Genomic DNA, 15,651 nt, shown 5'->3' on the forward strand with positions numbered 1-15,651 from the left:
AGTTAGGAACAGTGAGGCGAAGATATGAGGGGAGATGCATAGTATTATCTAATCAGAAAGCAAATTGAAAACAAAAGGAAGTAATTCTCCACAAATAATGAAACTCCTTGCCTCAGGATGTTATGGAGACAAAGTATAATTGGGTTCAAAAAGGATATATTCAAACATATGGAAAAGAGGTTCATTACTATTGCTTGGATTCTGCCTCTGGCTCCTCAGTGAATCCCAAAACAGCTGATTGGTTTCTAGAGGTTGCGGAATAAAAGATCATTCTGCAGAAGTACTTTCTTCTTACACTCCTTCCAAAACATTTAAGCTAGCTACTTCAGAATCATTTCACATTTCAAAAAGCCTTTTTTTCTTCAAAAGCAGAAACAAAAACCCCTAAGATTAGTGGTAAAACATAGTATTATATAGTGCAACTTAGTATTAAGCTAGTGTAAATACAAAAGTATCGAATTATGCTCAGTAGCGTTTGCAAATGTGGACATCCGACACAGATACTTAGGATGGAGGGAGACCTTGAGGCTAAATTACTTTAGAACGCTGCTTGCAAGGACAATATAATCACAACTACTGTGTTGGCTTTGAATAAACAGCTGAATGATACATTATGGCCTTTAGATATAGAAATCACGTTTTTAACTAACTGAATAGGAGTTATCATACCAGTAGTATTGAAATGCTAGATTACATGCACAATTTTTTTACTAGTTCAGAAATCATTAAGAATTTACTTGCATTTGTAGAAGTGGTGTCTGATTTAGTTCAGGTATTTATTTTTTGGTGAATAAAAAATTAATAAATCACTAATTCTATAATCCAATATTACAAAATGCTACAGACTAGTAAGGACCCTGATGTTGAGGAGAACAGTGGTTATTCTCTGCTATATTGGACCTGGAATTCACACTTTATTTGCAATTTGTGAACTATTTTTGAAGATGGGCAAGGTTTGCGCCATTTTTGGAGGATCCCGAGGAATAGGAAAAGCTGTTGCAGAATTACTGGCACAGAAAGGCTGCCGCCTGGCGATTATTGCTAGAAATCTGGAAGTAGCCCAAACCACTGCACGTAATCTTGGTGGTATGTATACTGCTTTGCAATACTTTCTTTATTGTCCGATGCTTAGGTAACTTGTAGAAGTCATTAAGTAAACCTCATTGTTTAACTGGATGAAAGTGGAAGTAATGACTGAGAAATTTGAAAGAAAAGCTGTATTGGTACAGTTTGCTTTTCACAATATTCTTTGGGGAAGTTAAGTATGTTACAATTCATATCTTGAGGATGGAATAGGTAAGATGAAAGGAATTGTTCAAGGTCACAACAGGGAAGTGGTATGAACTGAGTCATCCTTGGCTCCTGACCAAGCCAGAACTGAGACCAGTCTGCTCATGTTGAACTTCTGATTTCAAAAGACCAAAATATAAACCAAGAAATTGTCATATAACTAATCAATGCAATACTCAAAAATTGTCTTTATTTAACTCTCTAGAGATTAAATGGGTTCCTCAAGTTACAACTAGTTCAACATCTGTTTTAGCAATTGACTTGATAAATTCTGAAGAAGGTTTATGAATGGCATACCATCTTTTACTATTATTACCATGTGTCTTTATTTCAATACAGCAGGACATCTGGCACTTAGCTGTGATGTGTCCAGTGAACAAGAAGTCCAAAATACCTTTGAGGAGATGCAGAGGAGTTTAGGTCCTATTAACTACTTGGTTAATGCAGCCGGGATCAACAGGTTAGTTATTAATTACAAGATTATATGTTGTTCTAGATGACAGCATCTTCATGTAAAGTGCTAGGAGCCTTTGCATTTAGTAAGAATATCACTAATGAGTACATCTGAAAACAATATTAAGTGCTCACTACTTTGCTCCTGATGAAGGTAAAATTCTGACAGGTGATAAGGCTTTCGTGTAGTTTCTGCGTTCTGAGTTTATGAGTTACCCCTCTACTCCTCTTTCTTCCACTTCTTCCCCCAGAATGGTCCAAATCAATATTTGATACCTCTCTGCAAAGGATGCTTTGTTGCCAGAAGACTAGCTAACTTTTTTCTTGCTAGATGTCATCCTTGCAATGTCATAATTTTGAATGCTAGAACGTATAGAACCATATAAATCCCCATTAATATTCCATTCATCAGTCTCATTTTATTATGAGTAAATGTGATTATTGGGATTCTTCAGTGAGTTCTTTAGGGTTTTTTGGTCTGTTTGTCAGGGATGGCTTGTTACTGAGAACCAAGACTGAAGATATGGTATCCCAGATTCACACTAACCTTTTGGGGACAATGTTGACATGCAAAGCTGCTGTAAAAAGCATGATTCAACAACAGGGAGGTGCTATTGTCAATATCGGTAAGTTGCTTGCCTGATCCGGTGGAATTCGACTTAATAGTTTTCTAGAAAGGTTTAGTGGGTGTAACGTGTTGAAAAGTTGCTTGATGCAATTGACTATTTTCTTTGTATTTAGGCATTCTGTATTTAGCATTGCTTTATGAATGCTTATTCTTTTGTGTAATTTCAGCAACTTCTAAAGGTAAAACCAGCTTGTTTCAGTAATAAACACCTCAGAGTTTATATTCTATTGAATAATGAATTTTATCATTCTTTATCAGCTCTTTCAGTAGCTAAAGCTACCAGCTGCTAATTATTAACTAAGAATCAAATAGGTACAGTTGGTTTCTTTTTTATTTTTCTTTGTAAGGGTATTTTTTTAGAAAGCTCTTCATTTTACTCTCCTGGTGCCTTTTGGTCGACATAGCTACATGAATTCCACAAAAATCAAGGGTAATTGAAGGATTTGCTTATCCCAGCAGTAGGCTATAATTTCTTTTCTTGTAATCTCATTTTCCATTCCAAATTTAAAACTAAAATGATAAAGCTAGTACAAGGTTTCAAATTAGTTATTTAATCTTCTTCTCTTCGATGTTTCTTTATTTTAGGAAGTATTGTAGGACTTAAAGGCAACTCTGGTCAAAGTGTATACAGTGCTACCAAAGCAGGATTAGTTGGATTTTCACGCTCTCTTGCTAAAGAAGTAGCAAAAAAGCAAATTCGAGTCAACGTGGTTGCTCCAGGTTAGTTTTTGGGAAGTTCCTACATCCTTGACTGTTGCAATACACAATCATGTGGCCTGCTGGATATTTGCTGTACTCTGAAAGTAACTTAAGACAAATTACTGTTCTTTTCTTCAACTTTTGTAAGTAAATGTTTTTAATCTCTTTTTTCAGTTTAAAGTTACAAAACCCTCAGTCTTTTTAAGGGATCACTGAGAAATTTGGAAGAGTGTGTCTACCTGTTCCACTATCTATTGTTACATAATAAATGTATCCTTTTTTTTTTCCTTTGTTCCTCCTTCAAAACCTGCTGTCCTTGCAGATGGAGGGATTAAAATTACATACAGTCAGATACCCTCATCTCCTGCTAGAGAATGTTTATTTGTTATCAGAGAAACATGAAAGACCATGAGAAGCTGGCCTGAAAGCATCCTTGTCTATCCCTCTGGTAAAAGGAGAGAATCTGGAAAAAAAGTTCTGTGAGGACAAGGCTGTCATTTCACAAGACCAGCTAGTCCAAGCAAGCCACCGCCCTTAAGGAAAAATCCTTCTGCCTTTTCTGACTTTTCCACTTATAGCTGTGTACTCTGCTGCTCACCTTGTGCTAGCTCCAATGCCTTTCAGACCTTTATATGAACCAGTTCAGCTTGTGAACTAGGCAAGAAAAGTACTTTTTATTCTTTAGTGAGTTGAGCAGCTCACTGAATGGTTCAGAGCCATCATAAAGGGGCAGAGTTGTGCAGTGGAAATCAAAATGGCAACTCTCCCGTCTTGGTGGAAGCTAGAAAGTAAGATAAGGTCAGCTCTTGATGAAGCTGCAGCTTATGTGAAGTGCAGCGGTGGGAAAACTGAATCTCAGATAACCGAAAATTGTAAAGAGTTGTCCTTCAAAAATGTCAAGAAAGAGTCTTCAAATGAGTGCTATATTAGCAACTATGCAAGTGCTGTCATAAGTTCTAAAATACACGGAAACACTTGCAGGCTGTAGGGGCTTCTTGCCAGAGATTTCATACTCAAGTTTTTATTGAGAACGTTTTGGTGAAATGACTGCATTTTGTCTTTCAGAAAAGTGATACTAATATGGGTTTGAGAACCAATTTTAGTTACTTTTTTTTTTAATGGACTTCTATAGATCTCTGCATTCTGATTATTACATCAGTGCTTCCAAAACTGGAAGACATTTTATTGTCTAGATAAAAAATTTGTCTTGGCCATAAAATGATGCGGACTGAGTTCTGAGGCTTTGAAGAATGGTAGCTGGTGCTGAATCCTGGTAGTAGATTGTACTGTGGAGGATTCCAGGGAAAACCCGCTAGAGAAATTTAGTTGAAGTTTAGGTAACTCTTCAAATATCTCTCCTCTCGTAGGCTTTATTCACACAGAGATGACTGCTCATTTGGAAGAAGATCAGCTGAAGAAAGCAATTCTTCTTGGAAGATTTGGAGAGCCTCATGAAGTTGCACATGCTGTTGTCTTTCTTCTAGAGTCCCCTTACATTACAGGGAGTACTCTTGTTGTAGATGGAGGCTTGCAGCTTCTGACTTAAATACTACCTTGCATAAGTACCTACTTAAATGTCATGATGGCAATATATAAATATATACTAAAAAAAGGGAGGCGGATGGAAATTAGTTGAAGATTGATATATGTAATTGACTTGATATTATTTAGAGGAGAAAGTCAGCAGTGGTAAAGTCCAGCATGTATGTTTAGCTACCTGAAAGAGTCCATTCAGTATTATGAAGTCTGTGTATGTAACAATTTTTAAAAGATCTGGTTTTGGTATGGTGATAGTTTTAAATAATATGCTGATACATTTCCAAGGCACTATATTTTTATAAAGTCATGTTTTCCAATTTGGGATAGAGAATTATCATGTTACACAAAGGCTAATAAAGTGCAGAGGCATGTTTATTGGTTGACAGGTATGATTGCGTCAAGTTTCTCATGTAGGGTGGAGATTGCAAACTATGTAATTTTTAATTCTTATCGTTTAGTCCCTACAAAGGGGCAAGAAGTTTCCTTTGGTTTTTGTTTGTTTGTAGCTAACACTACAAAGCTAGGAGCTTCTAGATCTTCAGCATACCTGAATTGCCTTTAGGAGACTTAATTACGTGTAATGTGTTTTTACAAAGACAAAACCTGCTCAGTTCCATTCTTGAGTGTATGTACAGCACCCGTTTAATTCAGAAGCGCTTGTGTGGATATATTGAAGGGCTGTTGATTGGTTGTTTGAGTTGCTAGTTCTGTAATATTCCGAGTGTGAGCTGCACATAACACTGGTGAATAGCACAGTTGCAGAACTTGCCGCATAAAAGACTTTTCACTGACTCAGTAGCTGTTTAGAAAACACCTATCACTTCCAGAGTGTGAAGGCAAGGTGTTCTACTCTGTGTCTTCTTGAATGCTCAGTTCAACTATGTTATGTTGATGCTCTTCAATATGTATGTATAGTCAATAAAATAGCCATTTATTTTATTCAAAGAAGCTTTTGAAGCAGGGTAATTATGCGGCTGTAAATGATCCTGAGTGTTCCTCTCTTGCTGAAAAATTACCAAAAATTTGACCTCAGGCTTTTCCATTGAGATCAAGTAATTTTTGGTAATTGATGTTTTTATCACCTCTGAAGAAAACTATGAATGTGGTTTAGGACCTTCACTTCTTAGCTCCAGTGTTCATTGCATCATGATCCAGATGTTGATTCAGCTTTTGAAATTACTTCCCGTCTTGGCGCAGACCAAAGTATAGAAAGAAGAGATCTCACTGATGATAACTTAAAGTCTTCAAAGTCTGAGATTTTCTTCATTTGTGCAGCTGAGAAATTCTGTCTTTGTGCCAGAGAACAGTGCATGTTCAAGCTTCTCGCAGGTATGTATTGAGAAATAATACAAGGAATGGTTGTATATTCAAGGGGATTTACAGTTGGTTGTGTTCCTCACTTTGAAATATAAAATACTGCTAAAGGTAGTCCTTTCAGGAGTCCTTATCTTACTGTTACCTCTTTGTAGAGAGCTGGTGGTGTTTGCTGTGAAAAGTTACATGCCATATGTGTCTTTGCACCAAAAAATATAATTGCCAGTTTTGTTTCTCTTTGGTAGGAGGAACTGGCCAGAGAATAGATGAATTTTTTCCGAGGGCACTGAAGGTGAGGAGGGACAGCTGGTACTCCCATTTTTACTAGTCAAGAAGTAGTATGTCAGTAACTTGGCTGCTGCCTGTACCTGTCCTTAGTATTTTACAGGGAAAGCCTGTGTGACATATCTTGACCAGAAGCCAAAATTAAGAGACTAACAATTTCTCTTCATGAGTTCTGACCCTAATTTTTATTATCCCTTGTTTTTGGGGTAAGGGAACTGTTAAATAAATTATTAGCAATGGCATTTTTAGTTTATAGTTGTGATTAAAACTTGGAATAACACTCTCAGAAGGATCTCAGTATGTTGCTAAGTAATTTTTTTAAAATGTTGCAATACGGTTTTATTACTGCTGTTGCTATAGGACTAGACTGAAGTGTTGGTAGCCTTGAAGTAATATTTTTAAAAGGCCTTTTTCTCCCATTTCTTCAAACTGGTAAATTAGAACTGAAAACTAGTTAAAAACAGTAATCATTTTCAGCATTTACTGTGTACACCTACTCTAAGAAGTAATATCTGTTTGACAGACTAGGGTTCTACCTGGCCTGGTGTGATGTCTCAGGCAGTGGAAGCAGTGGATGCATAGGTTGGGGAACAGATCAAGTGTGTGGTGATGTCTCCTTAGAAGACTCTTGTACCTCCAGCAATTTGTGATTGGTATGTTTGAATCCGCCATTTGATGGCTCTGGTTAGGCCTCCGGGTTCTTACATTTAATGAGACATTATAACAACCCTCTTGTGCTCTCTCGGCATCACTCTTGAACTTGTAGACCTCTATTGTATCCTGCCTGCCCCAGTCGTTTCTGTTACAAACCAGAGAGTCATATTTATTTCAGTTGCATATTGCTGGAAAGCTCTTTTGTACCTTACATCATCTTTTGGGTGCTTTTTACTTTTCCAGTTTCTCAAGGAGGGAGGAGCAGGTGGAACTGCTCACAGTATTCACTGTGAATTTATCTTAAAAAAAATGGGATATTTTGTGTTTTGCTTTGTATTGCTTCCAAAATAATGCCTAATTGTTTTTCATTTTCCTAACCTTTACACTTATGTTTTCAGAAGCTGTAGAAGAACAATAACTCAGTCCTGAATAATTCATGGTCAACTTGGAGTCCATTTCATTATATATATTTTTAGGTCTGATTTTTTTGTATTTTCCCCACTGTGAATTGTTCTCATTTATCTACAGTGAATTTAGTCTGCTGATTTTAAAAACCTATTTCCTCTGTGAAATTGTTCTGCATTTTTCTGTTTTAATTCCTTTATCCTTTTATTACTTTGAGTAGCTTAGTGCTACTGGAATATACTGTGGGCTTCAGAAATTGCTGTCTCAGAACCCTTAGGAGTAGGTTGTACTTTGCTAGCCCCAACAGAGGTGCCTGTGGCGTTCTGTTGGTGATGCATGTCCTTAGGAAAGAACGACTGATGATTCACAGCCTTTCTCTTCTATCTTTAACCAATATACTGATATGACAACTTCTCTTGGCAGCACAGTATCTTTAATGGTTTTTGGCAAAGGAACGTGTCAGATGCCTTTTAGAATTTCAAGCATGCTGTATTAGATGTCCCTACTCTCATCTCTTTTTAGTCTTTGGGAGAACTCTAAAATGTTTATCAAACATGAATTTCCTTTGCAAAAGCAACTCTGACTTTCTTCAGTAGGTTTATCCAGTTTTTTTCATGGCTTCAGTACAATTTCTGGCAATTTGCTAGGGACAGAAAAATATAATTTGTCTGTAGTTCCCTGGATCCCCCTGGAATGTCTTCTTAAAAACCAAGTGATTCTTCTACCCACAAAACTCCCAAAAGCCTGCTGTTGCTTTTGCCAGCTTTTTATTTTGATCACGTGTTTGTCTTACTCAGGCACGGTTCCTGTTCCTAGGGTAGTGTTCAGTTTGTATGCACTTCTGTAAATTGTTCCTCTACATTCTGATCTGTCTGTAAATTTAACATTCAGTGACAGATTCTGTTTGCCTGCTAAAGGTAGACTGCTGGTTTTACAAAGGTTGACTTTTAAATTCTAGTAGCTTTTAATCCATGCCAGCTTCTCCCTCCCCACAAAAAAAGTTTTAATTTGGCCTATGTATTTAAAATCATCATACTGAAGTTCCATGTATACGACCTTAGTGGTGTCCTCAAGCATTGCATCTTAATTTTTTTTACTTGTCTTTTTTCTTTCATTTTAGCATATTTCCTTATTTTATGTTGCTCCTTTTTTATGGAACTCTGCAGTAGTGGACTGTTGTCTGTCAGTATTCTCACAGAAATAAAAGTTACCATCACAAAGCCAGTCTTTGAAAATAGCATTTTGACTCAGGTCTCGTGTGCTCCCAGGGACCGCAGCCAGAGTTGGGGGGCTCTGATTGGTTGCATGACAAAAAAAAAAAAAAATTTAAAAAAAAGTCGTCTTGACATCTTCAGTGTGACACTTACCCAGCCTGCTGATAATTGCCATCTTTCATTACAGTTACATTGCTGGCCTTGTAGTCCTTGCATGTCATAGCTACTCCCATCATCTTAATTGTGTTGGTAATAATATTGTCTAACAATAAAGTTTACCTTATTAGGCCTGGAAATTAAATCCATATTTGATTTGATGAGTTAATATATTGGTATCTAGTTTGGTGACTTTCCTATATATTTTCTATCAGTGTCTTGCTTATTTGTCTTGCTTCTATCATATTTCTGGTATGCCCGTTATGTCACTGTCCTTGATTAAAAACAGGCGTTCAGGTTTTACAGCCTGTGCTGATAACATTTATGCTGAGGTATAGATAGATAGATATAGATATGTTTTGCCTTTTTTTGCATGGGGGTGTTCCTGAGTAAGACCATGTGCTTTACTGACCATGATTTCTCAATTGAATTTTGAGAACCTAAGTCCACTCTTTTATTAGACGTATAAAGTTTCTGTGATTCCATTCCTAGTGGAAGTGAGAGCATGTGCTTTTTATTCATCTGAAGTTTCTTCATCTGCTATAGTGCTTAAAACTCTCCTATAATCTTTTGTTAAGTACCATTGGTGCCTTACCTCTGCTTATCTGTTAAGAAATGTGTTTGTAACTTAGAACTTGCTGGAGTGAACTCACTATATCTGTCTTTTCCTACTTTGGAGGCATATGTTGCAATTGATTATCATTAGTAGAAGTTTCTAGCAGGTCACACAAAATGTCAGTGAGGTTTTTTTTAATATTGCAGCTGTACGTAGTCACGAGGAACAGCTTTTGCAGACTTTCTTTTACGGTAACAGATGTGTGTAAAGCGTCCCCAGTTAGTGTGTGGTATCCCATGAAGAGATTTTAGTTTGGCCTCATGAGGGCAGTCTGTCCTAAGGCATTGTAATGATGTCAGTAGTATTTGGTTAGTGTATCTGTGTAGTTTTAGGAAAGTGGAGTTGCCCACATAGATAGTTGACAGCTGGAGTGGCTGTCACCAATTTTTTAAAAATCCAAATCCATGTATCCTGAGCTATTTGGGGACGTATGCATGATTTTTAAAGATGGAAAGGATTTCAATATTGAGTTCAGTGAAATTGGGATAGAAAGTGGATACTAAATCCCAGCCTTCGAAACCTCTTTGTTACATTATCATATACAGTTAAAACATACATTGTAATGATTATCTATTGCTGCTAGACAAATTTTCCTCCTTTGATGTGTGGCATAGTGTGAGAGGCTGTATTGCATGAAACTGAAATGTGGATTGCCTGTTGCAATTACATGACTTTTCTAATATTTTTTTTAAAAGCATAGTGTAGTTCGTTAAAGTAAAGCTAATGAAAACCAAACCAAAGACCAGGTACACCCACTTAATTCAGGTAATCAGGCAGTGTTTGAAAAGACAGGGCAAAGGTAGTAGTGGAGAGAAGTCTTTAAAGAGCATTGGCTCTTTAAGAACTCTGCTGAGGATTACATTTTATTTTCACCCACATGTTCTGTTCAGTTTCCGACCATGTGCTGAAGGCTCATTTTTGCTGTAGATGCCTCTACTGAGTTAGTAACAGGTGTTACCTGTACCTTGCCAGGCATCTTTAGATGGCCATGGCTGACCACAAGAGTTCCAGTACTTTATGCTTTTATTTTTTGTGTTCACAGCTCACATCTGTTAAGATGTGGGATTTTTTTTTTTGCTCATCTCATAGAACAAAATACAACATTGAAACCTACAATCAGGTTTTTTTCACTCTCTTTAAAATACATCAGATCCAATTCTACTGGGGTTTTTTTTCTCCTTTTTTCCCTTCATGTATTTCACCGTTACAGTCTTAAATTCTGAAATAAAAATGAATCTTTCTGTAGTAGTTGTTAAAACTAAAGTTGCTTATGCTACTTGGAGACCTGGTAACAAATTGCCAGTTTGGCTATGATGATGTCAAACGTGTTGAGACAACATACAAGTAAAACCCACCAAATCTTCCGTGGTATCATTATACCCACCTTGGGGTAATTGTCAGCAGGAGCGTGGGGGGTAGGTGCCATGGAGCTGACACCGTCTGAGCAAATAGAGCAGCGGGGATTTCGCTCACCCTTTCCCAGGCTGCTGGCTGGCATTGCTGCGGTGGCATTGCATTCGTAGCGTGTTGATGGGTTTGAATTGCTGCCTTATTCTGAACAGTTCGTTTAGGCATAAGTGCAGCCTGGTTGTATGGTATTGCTGGAGCATGTTAGTGAAGCAGTTTGATGTTTTGTGAATTCTAATTTGCGGATCTCCCAGCTCTGTACTTCTAATGCTAAGTGCACTAACAGTACATGTTGTAGCTGTGTGTTGGAGGCTGTAGTGTAAACAGATCTCCACCCGTATGCTGAAGACCTGTTAAAAGCTATAAGTTACAATTTTACTTCCTGCTGCTGTCAGTCAGACTTTTTCTCCTATTTTTTCAGGTAGTTGGTAGATTTTTACTGAAAACTTCCTGTAACCCTAGGGAAAAGAAACAGGATAGTCATTGCATGTGTTTTGTGTAGATGCTATTGAGCGTGCATATATGATTTTTGATGGTGAGACAGCTCTGCCAGCAGTAGACTGGAATTGCATCCGTTCTCTGCAGGTTCTGGTAGCTCTGTTGTTGGAAGGCATATAGAATGGAGAGCACCTGTAGTTTTATAGTTCACCATAATTTTCAGGGCACCAGAGTGGAGGTCGTGCTAATTATGCTTTCTGCTGTGCAGTGAAGCCGTATTCAGTTGATCTGTAAACATTACATTAGCGAGGTTAATTGACTACCCAGTTTTGCAAAGCTGTTTACTAGGTTTTCTGCAAAATCTTTGTTTCTCTCAGCACCATGATGCCTGTCTTCCTCATGCTGTATTATCTAGCTGCCAGTAATGCTTATCATGTGCCTGTATCTCTCATTGATTAATTGAAGTGATGTCTTTTCATTTGGGGGAGAACCAAATATGCTAGATTATTGATGTGTGAGGTGAGTTTTGTTCATAAGAAATTATTTATTCAGACGTATTCAGCTGAAGCTGTCCATGAAGAGCTACTTGCACTGCCAAGGTAATAAACTTAGTTTTGCCTCTAAAAAGGACAACTCATTTCAGCTCCCGTTGCTGCATTATCCTTTGTAATTAGGAACTGTATTTCTTCTCTACTAACGGCTGGTTCATGCTGTGCTATGTCAGCTTCCTCTGACTTCCATGCTAAGCTCAGCCACACTTGCTGGGAGTGCAGTCCTGAATTCTGACGCAACCTCTGCCAAAAGCAGCCAGGACAAATCTGAACTCTGAAGCGAGGGCAGTGGCCACGTGCTGATTGTCAACATTTTTCCTCCCCTGCTTAAGGTGCTGTGGTCTTTTTGTGTCACCTTAGACTTGGATGCTACTTGCCCAGACAGATCACGCATGTCCGAGTCCTTGGAATTAGTGCTTGGAAACACTGTGACACTCTGTCGCTGCTTTTAGGATGTATAGGCTGACTCAAAATTCATTTTTTTAGAATGACAATTACTAGCCGAAGCTTTGCCTTTTCTTGCACCCATTTTTATATGTTGCAAGAAAGTACTAATAATCACAAATGAAAATTTGGTTCTGCTTTTATGAAGATAGTCGTTTAGTGGGTTTGCTGCTCAGAAAAAGCTTAATAATAATTTAAAATTACTTCATTCTTCTCTTAAGGTTTTTAATTGTGTTCTACTTTTCTTATACAGGACTTTGAGGGAAACAACTAACAGCCTATTTTAGATTTGGAAATCTACATTATGTAATGACACTTTTTTCCCCTAGTGGAAAGTGGATCTGGAACTTACAAACTGAAATTCTTGAAAGCTGCTGCTGTTCCACACCTGAAATGACATCATTCATGTACAGTTCCAGACCTTTGGACTTACTAGCAGTTGTGCTGATAGAAGAATTACGTTTTATTTTAGTTTTTTGTTTATTATACATGAATTAAACATGAATTAGTAAATGATCAGAGACTGTACAGCTGAAGTTAATAGAGACTTTAAGAAAGATAAAACTCCTATTGTAGATTAACAGTATATTACAAAGATGTTCAGTGAATCTGATTCTGAAATATTGAAGGAGGATGCGAGTTAGTATGTTAATAAGCAGCAGAAATGTGCAGCATACTGTAGAATAACGTAGCAAAACAGGTTTTCTTTTAGACGGGCCCTGTCCTACAAATGACTCCAGCAGTTGCTCAGACAAACGCTGCAGGCAGAAGCCATCTCCAAAATCCACTAGTCCTTAATCTGCAGTAGAGTAGAGGTGTGTTGCCTGTTGTATGGGGAGCCTTATCTTACGAGGTGTTTTCAACACCTTTTGCAGTAGCTTGGAAAGGTCCTGTCCTTGGCAGTGTGGTTTTGTACCCTCAGTTCTGCCTAGAAATGCTCTGTGATGTCTGGGCCAAGAGTCGGCCAAAAAACGCTTGACAATATGTTTGGTTGTGTGTTTAACAGGACAGTTTCAGGCAAAAAGCCCCACCCCTAATCCAGTCAGTGAGATGAGATCTGTAGAGCTCCTGCCGTGAATGATGTAATCGTTCTGAGTAGTGGCTGTGTGCTGTTATTTTTTTTCTCCTTTCTTGTTTTGCAGCTGTTTCTGGAGTGTTTGTGCTGCTATAGAACTAGGAAGTGACAGCAAGTTGCAAGACTTGGCCCTTCCCCAAGGTTTACCTGTTGCACTGCAGTTGTTTTATAAAAGCAAAAAATTTCTCCTTCCTGGCGGTGTTGGAGTGAAATTCATTCATCTTTCCGTGTATCGCTGCGGAGGTCATTGCTGCACAGGTAACGTTGCCTGTGATCTGCCTTTTTTGCTCTGGGCATGATAGGAAGTGACAGCAAGTTGCAAGACTTGGCCCTTCCCCAGGGTTTACCTGTTGCACTGCAGTTGTTTCATAAAGCAAAAAATTTCTCCTTCCTGGCGGTGTTGGAGTGAAATTCATTCATCTTTCCGTGTATCGCTGCGGAGGTCATTGCTGCACAGGTAACGTTGCCTGTGATCTGCCTTTTTTGCTCTAGGCATGAGTTGAGCGTTGTGTTCCAAGCATTGACATTTTTATTGGAGATTTAGTGCAGTATGAGATTATTTTAGTTATTAATCACTTTTGTAAAAGGATGCAAATTGTGGCTTAATTCTGAATTACAGCCACAAACTTTAAGATGCATTAAAGAATACCATGTGCTGTCTGGAACACACTGTCAGTTTCTTGGGGCAGGAGCTGTGTTTTCATCTGCCTGATGAAACTTATGTCCTCCTGGTTTTGTTCAGACAGAAGAACTGTGCAGGGGCAGGGCTTTTTCTTCTAGGCAGTTCAGGAGAAGGAGCTAAATGTCAGTAAATTCTACCCGTTATACATATAGCTGAATCGTGAGGCAGCGACACAGGTCCATTGTCAACATGCATCATCTGAACAGGCGTTGCCAGTCCATGCATTACTCCATCTGTACTACATGGTATGGGTCTGTCAGCTGGGCTGTACAGCCAGAGCATGCGGCTGATCCCCTCAACAGCATGACACGATGGATAGTATGATCTCATGAAGTATGTACTTACATCTTAAATCCGTTGGGCTGCTTGCAGAGATAAGGATGGAATTGTCCATATGTGGGGAACGAAGGCACTTATTTATTAGCATACAAACTACGTGAATTAAAATGGTCTTTGAAAGCGGTCATGCACAAAGAAACAATGAGCTAGGGTTTCAAACTGGACTATAGTTGGATTTTGAATCCCACTTGGCTGGGATGGGAAAAAATTGTATGTGTTGGCTAGTTGTTGCTGCGGTGAAGCTGCAGGATAAAGGCATTGTGTGTGCAGGTATGCCACTAGCTGGAAAAGCGCCATGCGTGTGGAATATTGCACCTCGCTGCCGGTGCTCCTCGCAGAAGCTTCGGTCCTCCTCCTGAATGCAGTTGCATTGAGTCTCCGGTTGCTTTGAATAAACTCGGACTGATCAGCTTCCTCAGTAATTGGAGGAATTCCCATAGCTAAACCTGATGTCTTGCAAAAAGTTAGGACTTCTTTTTTCAGTCCTATGAAATGATACAAGTATGTTTTCAGGTCATACTATCTATCTTTGGAGTTTGGGGGATGAGGGGAGATTAAAATTCTGAAAGTTACTTCGAGGCTTCCAGCAATTTCAGATTTTTGGCTTGGAACCTTTGTGTTTTATTGTGCCACATTATGCAAACACTCCCAGTATCTAAGTAACAGCACAGCTGAATGTTTTCATGAAAACAACTTCGCTGCTTAGAGATGTGATTTACTACTTGTGTGTCTGTACGTACATACAGAGGCAAAAAGCGATGATGACCTCATTGTAAACCAGCTTACAAGAGCAGTCCCAGTCTCAAAGCCAAAGACAAATTTACTGTAGGCAGACAGAACTCCATTGACTTCGGTTGCAGTATCACCATTAATGCCAGTACCTGCTTAATTGTTGAGATAATTCTGTTTGTAATGACCAATGCTTGAAATGTAAACCTAAAAGAAAAAAAATTACCATCTTGCATCTGCTATCTTTGCACAGAAAGGAAAGAAGGAGAAGCTAGTTAACATTCAGGGTTTTCCACGTAAGTCGTTAACATTTTATTTTCTTAATTTTGATATTGCCTCCTGTTCCTAAACGAATTTAACATCGCTTAGACCATGCCCTTTACTTAGAAACAGTTGTAAGTGATGTCATATTGCAATTACTAGACACACAAAATAGACCTACATATTTGCTAACCTGTTAAAAAAAGCCCCTTCAAGTACTTCTATTCAGCAAAAGTGCCTCAGAATGTATAGGTCCCATTCCTCTGTTCTGTTTAAACATGATTCCAGGCCACAAGCAGAACAGTCTGATAATTTCAAGTAAGTTTTAGATGCTGCATATAGCCTTCATGTCCTCTGTATTTGTAATATATAAAATTTCTAAATCTTACACTTGCATGCTTGTACTGAAGCAGTTAGTAGTCTTTACCAGATGAAAAACTTTCTATTTGTGTAATATTTATTGATGTTAAAC

At 38.3% G+C, this 15,651-nt stretch overlaps 1 protein-coding gene across 1 annotated transcript; it reads left to right on the top strand.

Moving 5' to 3' along the window:
• The first annotated feature begins 944 nt into the window (after positions 1 to 944).
• CBR4 (carbonyl reductase 4) lies at positions 945 to 4,795 on the top strand. The gene is made up of 5 exons (XM_010285440.1): positions 945 to 1,086; positions 1,630 to 1,750; positions 2,233 to 2,369; positions 2,957 to 3,091; positions 4,438 to 4,795. The coding sequence occupies exons 1-5, from the start codon at positions 945 to 947 to the stop codon at positions 4,614 to 4,616; spliced, it is 714 nt and encodes a 237-aa protein (XP_010283742.1). The 3' UTR covers positions 4,617 to 4,795.
• The last annotated feature ends 10,856 nt before the right edge of the window (positions 4,796 to 15,651 follow it).

Source organism: Phaethon lepturus, unplaced genomic scaffold (genome assembly GCF_000687285.1).
Source record: "Phaethon lepturus isolate BGI_N335 unplaced genomic scaffold, ASM68728v1 scaffold14504, whole genome shotgun sequence".
Classification (NCBI taxonomy): domain Eukaryota; kingdom Metazoa; phylum Chordata; class Aves; order Phaethontiformes; family Phaethontidae; genus Phaethon; species Phaethon lepturus.

Coding starts and splice junctions, on each gene's coding strand:
- CBR4 (XM_010285440.1), top strand. CDS start 945: ATGGGCAAGGTTTGCGCCATTTTTGGAGGATCCCGAGGAATAGGAAAA. Junction 1,751..2,232: donor AATGCAGCCGGGATCAACAG/GTTAGTTATTAA, acceptor TCTGTTTGTCAG/GGATGGCTTGTTACTGAGAA. Junction 2,370..2,956: donor AGGTGCTATTGTCAATATCG/GTAAGTTGCTTG, acceptor TCTTTATTTTAG/GAAGTATTGTAGGACTTAAA.